At 40.5% G+C, this 12,614-nt stretch overlaps 2 protein-coding genes across 2 annotated transcripts in view; one reads left to right on the plus strand and one right to left on the minus strand.

Annotated features, from left to right (window-relative positions):
• The first annotated feature begins 1,227 nt into the window (after window positions 1-1,227).
• Window positions 1,228-1,713, plus strand: LOC308530843 (large ribosomal subunit protein uL15-like). The gene is given in 3 exon segments (XM_081107580.1): window positions 1,228-1,545; window positions 1,549-1,554; window positions 1,558-1,713. Coding segments are annotated over 3 exon segments (441 nt in total). The 5' UTR covers window positions 1,228-1,230; the 3' UTR covers window positions 1,678-1,713.
• An 8,831-nt stretch (window positions 1,714-10,544) lies between these two features.
• Window positions 10,545-12,614, minus strand: part of LOC308528725 (fibrous sheath-interacting protein 2-like) — a gene marked incomplete at its 5' end in the record, with an annotated part of 36,385 nt that continues 34,315 nt past the window's right edge. Inside the window, one exon of the mRNA XM_081104484.1 lies at window positions 10,545-10,742. Coding sequence (XP_080960610.1) covers window positions 10,584-10,742 — 159 coding nt within the window. The 3' untranslated portion in view covers window positions 10,545-10,583. The remainder of the gene's footprint in view (window positions 10,743-12,614) is intronic.

Below are 12,614 nucleotides of genomic sequence, written 5' to 3' on the forward strand. Positions count from 1 at the left end.
GGAGGTGAGTCTTCGGAGTTCAAACTACGGCAGGGCTCTGTGGCTCTGTTTCTGTCTGAAACACCTCTGTCAGGCGCCTGCCAACTCAGACACTATTTGCTCTCTCACTGCTCACAGCTCACTCTGCTAGGCTGCCCCCACCCCTGCAGCTCTTTGTTCCTCCTGCCTAGCCAAGGGAAGCGCCTATTACCTCCACCTTTCTCCCCTCTCCTGGCCTGCTGAGCCATGAGCTCCCGGCTGCAGGCCTTCTGTGCTTTCCTCCCTCCTGGCTTCCCTGTTTATTCCCAGATGCCCACCTTCATGTGTTTCACTGCATAGGTCTCTCAGGTGTGCTTCTGTGCTGAGCAGAGATTTCTTTGTTGAGTTATAGATGTTTAACTTGTTGAAATGTCTGGGGAAGAGGAAAAGTTGTGCCCTTACACCGCCACTCTTCTGACATCACTTCATTCTGTGTTTACCATGTTATGCATAGGAGAATAAATTTAAGTATAAATTTTGTGATAACAACTCATTTTGTTTTTTTCTATTGCTCCAACATGTCAGCTGTCATCATCCAATATCTTACTATATTAAACCATGGTGGTGGCAAATGCAGCTCCAAATAAAGAAGTTCCCAGTTTTTCATGTTCTTCTATACCCTTTACCCCTGAGTAATTCGATAGTGGCTGGTCCCCAGCTACAAGAAAATGTTCTCCAAAAACTCAATTGCCCTTGTATTTGGATGTTTTCTCCTTCGTTTTCCTTCTACGTGTTTACAAAACTATGTGGTGGGTGGTAGAAGGTGGTTCTTTCTCAAAGGCCTTTTCATCTCTAATTAAGTTAGTCAATGAAGTTTCCCAGGATTACTTTAAGCAATACTATGATGCTATTTTAGAAAGGAGAGTTTCTAGTTGGCCATCATTTATGTGAATCAATTTTTTGTTTGATAAAATCACTTATTTTTTTATATATATTTTATTGATTTTTTACAGAGAGGAAGGGAGAGGTATAGAGAGTTAGAAACATCCATGAGAGAGAAACATCTATCAGCTGCCTCCTGCACATCCCCCACTGGGGACACGCCCGCAACCAAGGTACATGCCCCTGGCAGGAATCGAACCTGGGACCCTTCAGTCTGCAGGCCGACGCTCTATCCACTGAGCCAAACCAGTCAGGGCAAATCACTTATATTTTTAACAGCATTTCCCAATACTAATATTAGAAAAAGTTTCAGGCAACTCGGCCGCTGACATGGCATCCAGACTGAGGAAGACCCAGAAACTTCGGGGCCATGTGAGCCATGGCCACGGCCCCATCAGCAAGCACAGGAAGCACCTGGGGGGCCGCGATAATGCTGGCGGCCTGCATCATCACAGGATCAACTTCGACAAATATCACCCAGGTTACTTTGGGAAAGTTGGGATGAGGCATTACCACTTGAAGAGAAACCAGAGCTTCTGCCCAACAGTTAACCTTGATAAACTGTGGACCCTGGTCAGTGAGCAGACACGAGTGAATGCTGCCAAAAGCAGGACTGGAGTTGCTCCTATCATTGATGTGGTGCGATAGAGCTACTAAAAAGTTCTGGGGAAGGGAAGGCTCCCAAAGCAGCCTGTCATTGTGAAGGCCAAGTTCTTCAGCAGAAGAGCTGAGAAGAAGATTGAGGGTGTTGGTGGGGCCTGTGTCCTGGTAGCTTGAAGCTACATGTAGGGGAGTTCATTAAAATGTCCAAGTACTTTTGTAAAAGTGAAAAAAAGAAGTTTCAGAAAAGTTATTTAGTAATGTCTTTTAAGAGAATTCATACATTTTAAAGTCATCATATAAAGAAATAATTATTGTATTAACGGGTATTATTCTCCAATCACATGATGCTTAATTCATGTACTATTTGACAAAATTTAATGAGAATATATTGTTTACATATCTCACATTTGATTAGGATATTGTTACAGGGTTTTAGGAATGTGTTGTCTTTGCTTTTTTTTTTAATCTTTATTGTTCAAAGTATTATAGATGTCCCTTTTTTCCCCCATTAAACCCTTCTAGTCCACACCCACCCCACACCCACCCCAGGCCTTCACCACACTATTGTCTGTGTCCATGGGCTATGCATATATAAATACAGTTCTTTAGTTAATCTCTTCCCAACAACCCACCCACCCTCACCTTCCCTCCGAGATTCAAAAGTCTATCTCATGCTTCTATGTCTCTGGATCTATTTTATTCATCAGTTTATTCTGTTCTCTAGATTCCATATATGAGTAAAGTCAGGTGCTATTTGTCTTTCTCTGACTGGCTTATTTTATCATAATACTCTCCAGTTCCCTCAATGCTGTCTCTAAGGGTAAGAAATACTTTTTTACTGCTGCATAGTGTTCCATGATACCAGAAGGCTTTTGCTTATTTATTAAGAATTCACTAGAAAAGCTTTTTGAAACATGATCTTCACCTGTAAAATGATTGACATTGAGGATAGACTATGTCCTTTTGTTCCTATGCAAAATAGTTATTTTGTTTAAATATTAATAATCTGGCTTTCTGTGAAATGCAATACTTAATTTTATTTAATGAGCTTAACATATTATTGTGCTATGATAATCATCAGAACAATGCACTCATTACCTAACGTATTTTATTAAACATGGACTCCAAGCTTATCCAAAACATAATATAGAAGCATAATCATTAAGCAATTCCCAAATATATTTGAAATGTGACTATTTTAGAAAGCATATCTAAATTACTCAATGGATATTTGTTAGAGAATTAAAATATTATACTGAGCCAAAGGCTGCAAGCTTCTTTCATATGCTTACATTCCCTGCTGTGCCTGAGACATAGAAGTTAGTAAATATTTGATGTAGTCAACTTATGGTATTCAAGAGCATCAGAATATAAATCTAAAAAACGGCATGTAATTTTTTAGTTTTTGAGATTATTAGTGTAGCACTTGTTGTTTGCATGTACTGAGGTGAAAAGTCATGTCTCTCTCATCCACTCTGGTCTCTTACCTCAGATGTTTCTGGGTGCAAGTAGCAGTATTCTCTAAGGAAACCACTGTGCCCACAGGGAGCAGTTTGTCCCACCAATGTAACATCTGTACATTGTTATTAGGATAAAAACTAGTTAACTCACCCTAACCAGTTTGGCTCAGTGGATAGAGCGTCGGCCTGCGGACTCAAGGGTCCCAGGTTCGATTCCGGTCAAGGGCATGTACCTTGGTTGCAGGCACATTCCCAGTGGGGGGTGTGCAGGAGGCGGCTGATCGATGTATCTCTCTCATCGATGTTTCTAACTCTCTATCCCTCTCCCTTCCTCTCTGTAAAAAATCAATAAAATATATTAAAAAAGAAAAACTAGGTAACTCTTCCAAGAACAAAATTTAATTGATATGAGCATTTCCTAAGTATATCTATTTTTTTATCCCCAGAACTCAACATTTCTCCAAATTTAAGCTTTTACCTCCCATAAAAATATCAGACTTTTCTGCCATTGGCCCCTCTCCACTGTCACAAACTGCCTTTAAAAAAATTAGTGCCCTATCTTGTTTGTCTCAGTGGATAGAGCATCAGCCTGCAGACGGAAGGGCCCCAGGTTAGATTCCAGTCAAGACCACAGTAGAGGGTGTGCAGGAGGCAGCCGATCAACGATTCTCTCTCATCATTGATGTTTCTATCTTTCTCTCCCTTCTTCTCTGAAATCAATAAAAATATAATTTTTAAAATTGAGTATAGCTATTAATCTGCTTTTGTACAAAAGCAAATTGGATGTCTTAGATCAGTGATGGCGAGCCTATGACACGCGTGTCAGAGGTGACACGCAAACTCATTTTTTTGGTTGATTTTCTCTATTAAATGGCATTTAAATATATAAAATAAATATCAAAAATATAAGTCTTTGTTTTACTATGGTTGCAAATATCAAAAAATTTCTATATGTGACACAGCACCAGAGCTAAATTAGGGTTTTTCAAAATGCTGACACACCGAGCTCAAAAGGTTCACCATCACTGTCTTAGATGAACCCTCATTTCTCTTTAATATGATTTCCTGGATTGTTTTAGTATTACCTCTTTCATCTTCCCCAGATTACCCCCCTGCTATAACTTTCTTATTTTAGTAAGAATTTTTGAAATAAGATTTTTTTAAAATTCCAAATATTAGTAATAGCCATTCTAACATATGTGAACTGGTATTTCGTTGTAGTTGACTTTGGGTGGTGGGCACACATCTATCATAGAAACGTACACTTGAAACCTAATAATCTTATTAGCCAATGTTACCACAATAAATATAATTAAAAATTCCAAATGTGATTTTTTTCCCATCAAAAACTATAGTTGTCATATGTACTATCATAAAATAATCTGTCTCACAAAAATACATTTCACTATGCTTTTCAATTTTTGGAAGTTTATATTAAATAGCATTCTTAAGTTACATAGCAATCTTTTAAGTGCTACAGCATTGAAATGCTGAATTGAAAGAACAGTATTTCTTTGTGATATTGGAAAATTTATAACTTAGTGTTCATTTTGAGAACTTCATATGATCTATTTAATTTATAATTTGGGAATATTTGCACCAGTTTTGTTTTGTTTTGCCAGTAAAAGTTCTGACTTTAAAATGATCTATGAAGTTTCAGAAGATTAGTGGTATTTATCTTTAATTTCCTTTATGGTTAGTAATAACTTTGAACATCAATGGTCTAAATGCACCAACTAGAAGACAAATGTCAGCCTGGCTCAAAAGAAACTCAACTAAATGTTGTTTATAAGAAACACCATTTTATAAAGACATATAGGTTAGGGTAAAGTGATAGAAAACACATATTAACCTAACATTAACCAAAAGAAAGCAGGAGTAGCTGTATTCATTTTAGATAAAACAAACCTCAAAGCAAGGGAAGATATCAGGAATACTGAAGGGCATTACATAATGATAAAGCAGCCAATTCTCCGAGAAAATATAACAATCCTTAACATATACACCCAATAACAGAGTGACAAACTACATGAGGCAAAAAAAAAAAAAATACTACAAAGAAAAATAGACAAATTTACTATCATAATTAGAGACCTCAGTACCCCTCTATTATAAGTGGGCAGATTTAGCAGGCAAAAAATCAATGAAAAAAATGAACTGAATATAATTTGACATCTATATACTACAACAGAATACAGTTATCACATTCAACTAATTTATGGGTCCAAAATTTAAATAGTACAGGGACAGCAAACTACCACCCATGGGATAAATCTGGCCTGCCATCTATTTTTGACCAGCCTTCAAAACTAGGGATCGTTTTACAGTTTTTTAATCATGAAAAAAGCAAACAAATAATATTTTGTGATGTAGAAATTAAAGTTTGAATTTCACTGTTCATGAATAAATTTTCATTGAATCACAGCCACATGCATCTGTCCTTATTTTGTTTACAGCTTCAATGTGCTACAGTGAAATAGTAGGCACAAAGGAATAGTTTTGACAGAGACCATATGCTGTGCAATCCTGTGGTGTTTACTATCTAGCTCTTCACATGGAAACTTAGCCAACTTCTGTTGTAGCACAACACAAAGAGTCAACAACCTGAGAACTCACACTAATGCTACATGAATTTAAAGGCATTGTTCTAGATCGACAGCTCAATGTCTATTATGTTTAGAAATTTCAGCTGCAACAGTTTTTTATCAGGTCATATACTTTTTTTCCCCCAATTCAATCTATGACACTTTTAGTGTCTTTTTCACTAGGCTAGCCAAACATGTACAAAGTTTCATCTAACATGTAACATTTCATATGTTAATTTACATGTGGGACTGCGGGGGAAGAATTGGGGAAGATGGAAAGATGTGAAATTGGAAGAAAGACAGTAACTATTGAAATAGTATCCCTCAAGTTAAATGGAGGTAGAATTTTCTTCTGGCAGCAAGGAAAGGCTACACACGCTCAACTGGAAAATGTAATTTCCTCTTTGTGGGGCTGCACACCAACATACTGGCTGGAGATGCACCAGCCCACAGTGACCATTGCAGTTCTTAGGTGTGCCCACAGCCGGGCATAAGACACCATCCATGTTCCTTGTTCGTGATAGAGCTGATTTTAGTTCCTGTTCCTAAACCTTTAGGGGGCAAAGGACCCTCTCAACAGATGCGCTCAACGGGTTTTTGTTAGAGATATAAAATGTGAGAGCGATCTGTCTGCCCACTGGAGCAGATTCCCTTGAGAGTCCCTTCCTCATCCATTCTCTCCCTGTCCCTCTGGAAGCAGCCTACTTTGTGGGAACATTACCACAGAGGAAGGATTTGATTTCATCTGTGAAACAAGTATTCTTATCCTCTGTCACCTCAATAATATAAATTATTTATATTCCACGTCTTCAAAAGAGGGGGATTTGAAGTAACAAATGTTTAAAATGTCTACTTGAAACTGTTTTTGCTATTTAATGAGAAAGTTAACAGTTGAAGAGTAAGAAATGCATGTAGTTACTGAAGTGATTTCTAAGGCATGACATTGTGTCGTCTCAATGAGCTGATAGATGGATTAGTTCATTCAGCAAATACATCATTAGTCTATACTTACATATCTACATACGGAACCAGGTGCCCTGAGAATACAAAGGTTACAATATTATGGGTGATTAAGACAGTTGGAAGTATGTAATTAGTGTATCAAGAATGACACAAAGTAGCCCTGGCCAGTGTGGTTTGGTTGGTTAGAGTGTTATTCCGTACACCAAAAGGAGGCAGATTTGATGACTAGTCAGCACACATACCTAGGTTGTGGGTTCAATCCCCATTGGGGCACGTACGGGAGGCAACTGATCAATGTTTCTCTCTCATATCAATGTTTCTCTCTTTCTCCCTTCATTCCTCTTTTAGGATCAATTCTAAATAAATAAATAAATAAAAAGAACAGTGGGCTTTGAATATATCAAAAATAAAAAACAATGATACAAAGCACTATAAGGATTCAAAGGAGAGGGATGTTTTAGTTACATTTATTATGTAAGAATTCATGGAGTTTCATTTACAGTGGAGTTTAAAGGATTGTAGAATGTGGACAGATGCTCAGTGAGCACATCAGTCCAGGCTGAGAAAATTGGATGAAATGGGTATAGAAGTATGAAAGGGAAATTGTGTTTTAGGAATGGTCAGTAGTCCCATTTGATCGGACAATTGAAATAGAGTGCTTACTATGGGCTAGAATGTTTAAATATTTTATAGGAATTATTTAGGAGTATTACCTTTGTTTTCAAATGAGGGAACTGTGGCTTAGAGAGGTTATTTGTCCAAATGATTTACCTGGTTAGAAAATGGTAAAGCAGCACTTGGACTTCAGTGGTTTGGCTCAAGAGTCTATGTATTGCTTAGATCAGGAGTCCTCAAACTTTTTAAACAGGGGGCCAGTTCACTGTCCCTCAGACCGTTGGAGGGCTAGACTATAGTTTAAAAAAAAAAACTATGAACAAATTCCTATGCACACTGCACATATCTTATTTTGAAGTAAAAAAACAAAACTTCAAAAAAAAAGACTCTCCTAACTTCAAAAAAAAAGGCCCTACTAACTGCAAAATAAAAAAAATAGACCTCCTAACTTCAAGAAAAAATAAATCCTAACTTGTTCTTACCTCGGTCCTCAGGCAGCAGCAGGCTCTGCACAGGCAAGCTCCTGACTCGTCCGATCACACCCAAGACTGAGAGGAGGAGTTGAGAGACAGAGAGAAGGAGGGGAGTCAGAGAGTGTGGCGCACATTCCACACATGCGCACTGTGGGCCTGGGATGAGTCGGCTGCTAAGCAACAGGCAGCGGTGGCAAAAACACCCGGCGGGCCGGATAAATGTTTTCAGCGGACCACATGTGGCCCACGAGCCATAGTTTGAGGACCCCTGGCTTAGATCATAGCTTCCTTTTTCAAGGAGATATGTACAATAAAGTAAAAAGTTAGATTTGGTGTGAACTCTAGACAGTGATGAATGTGATGAATGGTAAGTTGCATAAGAAGAGCTTCATCTGAGAGGTAATGGGGATCTTTAATTTTGGGGCCAGGAAAAGAAACAATCAGAAGACAATTTACAGTATCATTAGGCAGCAGTTTAAAAAATGGGTTTGAAGTAGGTTAAATTAAGAGCCAGTAGAGACTAGTTAATAATTTACTGGAGTGACATAAGTAGACTCTCAACTAGAAACAGGACTAGTGGGACAAGATAGGATGGATGGATGCTTTGAAGATAACTGCATGGAAGATGATCATGTTTTCCTGATACTACTGAGTAACAGATAATTAAAACAGGTCTACAGTTTTTGCATTCTGGCTATGAAAGTTTAAATAATATTATTAATTAAACTGATTTTATAAAGTACCCTGTCTATATATAATCTAATAAAAGACAAACATGCAAATTGACCATACCTTCGCTATGCCTTAAGCCATGCCCACCAGCCAATCAGAGCGACTATATGCAAATTAACCCAACCAAGATGGTGGCCGGCAGCCATGAAACTGGAGCAAGCAGGAGGCTTGGTTGCTCCAGTGATGGAGGAAGCCAAGCTTCCCAACTGCTGTGGCCAGCTCTGAGCTCCACTGAAGGCAAAAAAGTTTCAATTATAGAAGATAAATAAACCCCAGATACTTGCTTTCAGCCTGCCATGGCCACGGAGCTGGAGCAATCAGGAGGCTCCACTGAAGGCAACAAAGTTTCAATTATAGAAGGTAAATAAATCCCAGGGGAAAAAAAGAAAAAAAGGAGAGGCTGGGAGTTTCCATCACCAGGGGGCTTGGCCAGCCTGAAAACGGCCCTCAGTCCCTCACCCAGGCTGGCCAGGCATCCCAGTGGGGACCCCCACCCTGAAGGGGGTGTGACCAGCCTGCAAACAGCCATCAGCCCTTCACCCAGGCTGGCCAGGCACCCCAGCGGGACCCCCAACCTGATCCGGGACACCCTTCAGAGCAAACCAGCCGGCCCCCACCCATGCACCAGGCATCTATCCTACATAATAAAAGGGTAATATGCAAACTGACCCTAACAGCAGAAAGATTCGGAATGACTGGTCACTATGACACACACTGACCACCAGGGGGCAGACGCTCAATGCAGGAGCTGCCCCCTGGTGGTCAGTGCGCTACCACAGGTGGAGCTCTGCTCAGCCACAAGCCAGGCTGACGGCTGCCAGTACAGCGGTGGTGGTGGGAGCCTCTGCCACCTCCTCAGCAGCACTAAGGATGTCAGACTGCAGCTTAGGCCTGCTCCCCACTGGCAAGTGGACATCCCCCGAGGGCTCCCGGGCTGCCAGAGGGATGTCTGATTGACAGCTTAGGCCCAATCCCCCGGGAGCAGGCCTAAGCCAGCAGGTGGTCATCCCTGGAGGGGTCCCAGACTGCAAGAGGGCACAGGCCGGGCTGAGGGGACCCCCCCACACACACACTGAGTACACAAATTTCCGTGCACCGGGCCTCTAGTATATCTATAAAAGCCCAGAGACCGGAAAGGCAGGACAAACAGTGGCTATGATGTGCACTGTGGCAGCCAACCAGCCTGATCCAGGCCCCAATTGCAATCCCTCCTCTGCAGACCAAGCCCCCAATCGGCCCCCAACACCTGAATCAGGGGTAGGGCCAGCCACCAAATGCCCATGGCCCCTCCCTCCCAAGGGCCTGGCTGGATAAGCCCCCATTGGGGTGAGCCAGCCAGACCCCACCCATGCATAAATTCATGCACTGGGCCTCTAGTATTTTTATAATGTTATAAATAAAAGACAGCTGGTAGAGATCAAGTATAGCAAAGTCGAGACCTAATATCCCTCCTTTAAACTTTATTTCCTTCTTTTTTCCCTTAAATTCTTTCTTATTTTCCTTCCTTCTCTAACTCCTCCCTTCCTTCTTCCCTTTGTTTTTCTTTGGTATTGTCCATTATTCTTTCTGGCTGGCAACATATAAGAAAACTATCCTATCTAATAAAGAGGTAATATGCAAATAGACCATCACTCCAACACACAAGATGGCCACACCCATGTGGCCACAAGATGGCCTGCAGGAGGGGGCAGTTGGGGGCGATCAGGCCTGCAGGGGAGGAGAGCAGGGGGGAACCAGGCCTGCAGGGGAGGGCAGTTGGGGGCAATCAGGCCTGCAGGGAAGGGCAGTTAGGGGTGACCAGGCTGGCAAGGGAGGGAAGTTAGGGGTGACTGGGCCAGCAGAGGATTGGGCCTAAATGGGCAGTCGGACATCCCTCAAGGGGTCCCAGATTGGAGACGGTGCAGGCTGGGCTGAGAGACACCCCCCACCCCCCCCCCGTGCACGAATTTCGTGTACCAAGCCTCTAGTATTGGTATATAATAGCCATTATCTTACATGCAACTTTTTCAAGTTTCAGTAGCAAACATATTCGTTTAGGTATAGGGAAATTAGATAGAACTGCAGTATAGGAAAACTTGTCATGGAACCACTTGGTAAGATTATTTGATTTCTTTTTTAACATACATGTCTACTTTTCACCTTGAACTATAATAGGGAAATGCCTAGAACTGTGCCTGCTACAAAGCAAGTAGAGCAAGAATAAGCAAAGTTTTACAAAAGAATTTTAATTTAAATACATAGAAGAGTGCTTTCTACAGAACCACATCATTTTTAATGTTCTTGCATTTACACTGTGTTCCATCTTGTCCTTTGTCATCAGATAGATTTTTTCCCAGCTCTTTTCTTTTGAAGCCATTTTCTTGCTTTTTTGGTAAATGATAAGCCATTTTTTTCTCTAAAAGGGAGTGTTTCTAAAACATTAAATAAAATATATTGGTTAGCAGCAATTTGCTATTTAAAAATGCAAAACAATTCCTATATAATACAAGTGTAGTATGCATTGTCTCCTCGACCAGGAGTTCGTCTGGGAGTTTGACCAGGGGACAGGGCCAGCCAGGGGAAGGGAGGGCGGCCCTGGGGAGGAAGGCCACAGCTTGCAGCATGGCGGTGGTGGCAGGCAGCTGGGGGAAGGGAGGAAGTACCTGGCTGGCAGCCATTATGGACCCTACCAGAGCATGAATTTTGTGCACTGGGCCACTAGTATTTATAGTATGATAGTATAAGATTAAAAATAGCACCAGAGAAAGTGGATGCTGGACAGATATGATAGTATATTGGAAATGGTCATTCATGACTTGTAAGGTTACTCTGAGTACAAATTTGTGAGGGTTGTATACTAAGCGTTAAATTTCCTTTTGTGGTCAAACATGATAAATATAGATATTTAACACACAGATGCAATTTACTTCACTACACATATTCAGGGAACTAGTCTAGTTTCAGATTAGAAAGGGTCTCTTAATCCATAGCTGTCCTGGGAAGCTGAGGGCATTTCTAAATCACTTTCAATTGGAGGATGTCTGTGTGACTTAACCACAGTCATGCAGGCCGACCATAGGTAAACATGACATAATACATGAAATGTGACATCCCTTTGTGAATCTCGGGGCTAATATTGATCCTGAATGTATCAGAAAGGATATGATTGCACAGAGCAAGAACCCCAGATCTCCTCAGAGGGTTCCCTAGCATAGTCAGCAAGAGACTGGATCAGTACATGCATGTGAGAAACTACCCAAGGCCACAGAAAGGCCCATCCTAAAGGATTAGAAAGAATAGGGCTCCTCACCCACCTGCCATGTGTATCCTCAACAGCCACTCTGGAAACATGTTACTCACAGAGCATTGGATAGAGTATTAAAATAGGTCTTGTCTCAGTAGTGGGGAACAACTAGTCCCAGATTAAACATGGTTCTGGCTCCATCTAACAAATTTTAAAAAGCAAGACCTATAATAATCAAACTACATCTAAATAAATTATCTGCATCCAAGAAAAAAGCTAAAAACATTTATAGGAAAATAAAAGTACTCAGCACTCAAAAAAGTAACATTCATTATATCTGGCAACCAATCAAAAACTACTCGGCATATAAAGAAGCAGGGAGATAAGACCCTTAAAATGACTAAATCAATCAAAATTGACCCAGAAATGACACAAATGTTAGAATTAAAGAAAATAACATTAACATGGATAACATAATTGCATTCCACATGTTCACAAAGCAGAGACATGAAAGATATAAAAAGGTCCAAAATAAAAAATTTAAATATGTGAAACAGTAATACAATGGATACATTTAAAAAAGCACAGTAGACAATTCCAAAGAAGAGATGAATTAATTCCTGTTGAGGAACAGAAACCATCAAAGGAAAAAAACTAAGAGAAACAAAATGACAAAATGAAGAGTATCAGTGAGATGTGGGACAACACCAAGAAGCCTAATATGTCTGTAGAGAGGAGGGGGGGGGGAAGAAGTATTTGATGATAATGTTTATTATCACTGCTTCTATTCTACATTATAGTGGAGGTTCTAGTCCAAGGGTGGGCAACCCCTGGCACGTGTGCCAAACATGGCATGCCAGTAACTTTTGCTGGCACATGAAACCCTCTCTTATAATCTTCCATTTACAATTTTTGTGAACATTTGAATGACTTAAATGTTAAATTACAAGGAACTGGCAAGACATTTGATGTTACGTTTGGTTACATAAAGGCTTTTGAAAAGAAACTGGAAGTCTTTAAGAGGGATGTGGATGGTGAGAGATTTAGTTATTTCCCAAAC

This window comes from Myotis nattereri, assembly GCF_964212035.1.
Source record: "Myotis nattereri genome assembly, chromosome: 1".
Classification (NCBI taxonomy): Eukaryota; Metazoa; Chordata; class Mammalia; order Chiroptera; family Vespertilionidae; genus Myotis; species Myotis nattereri.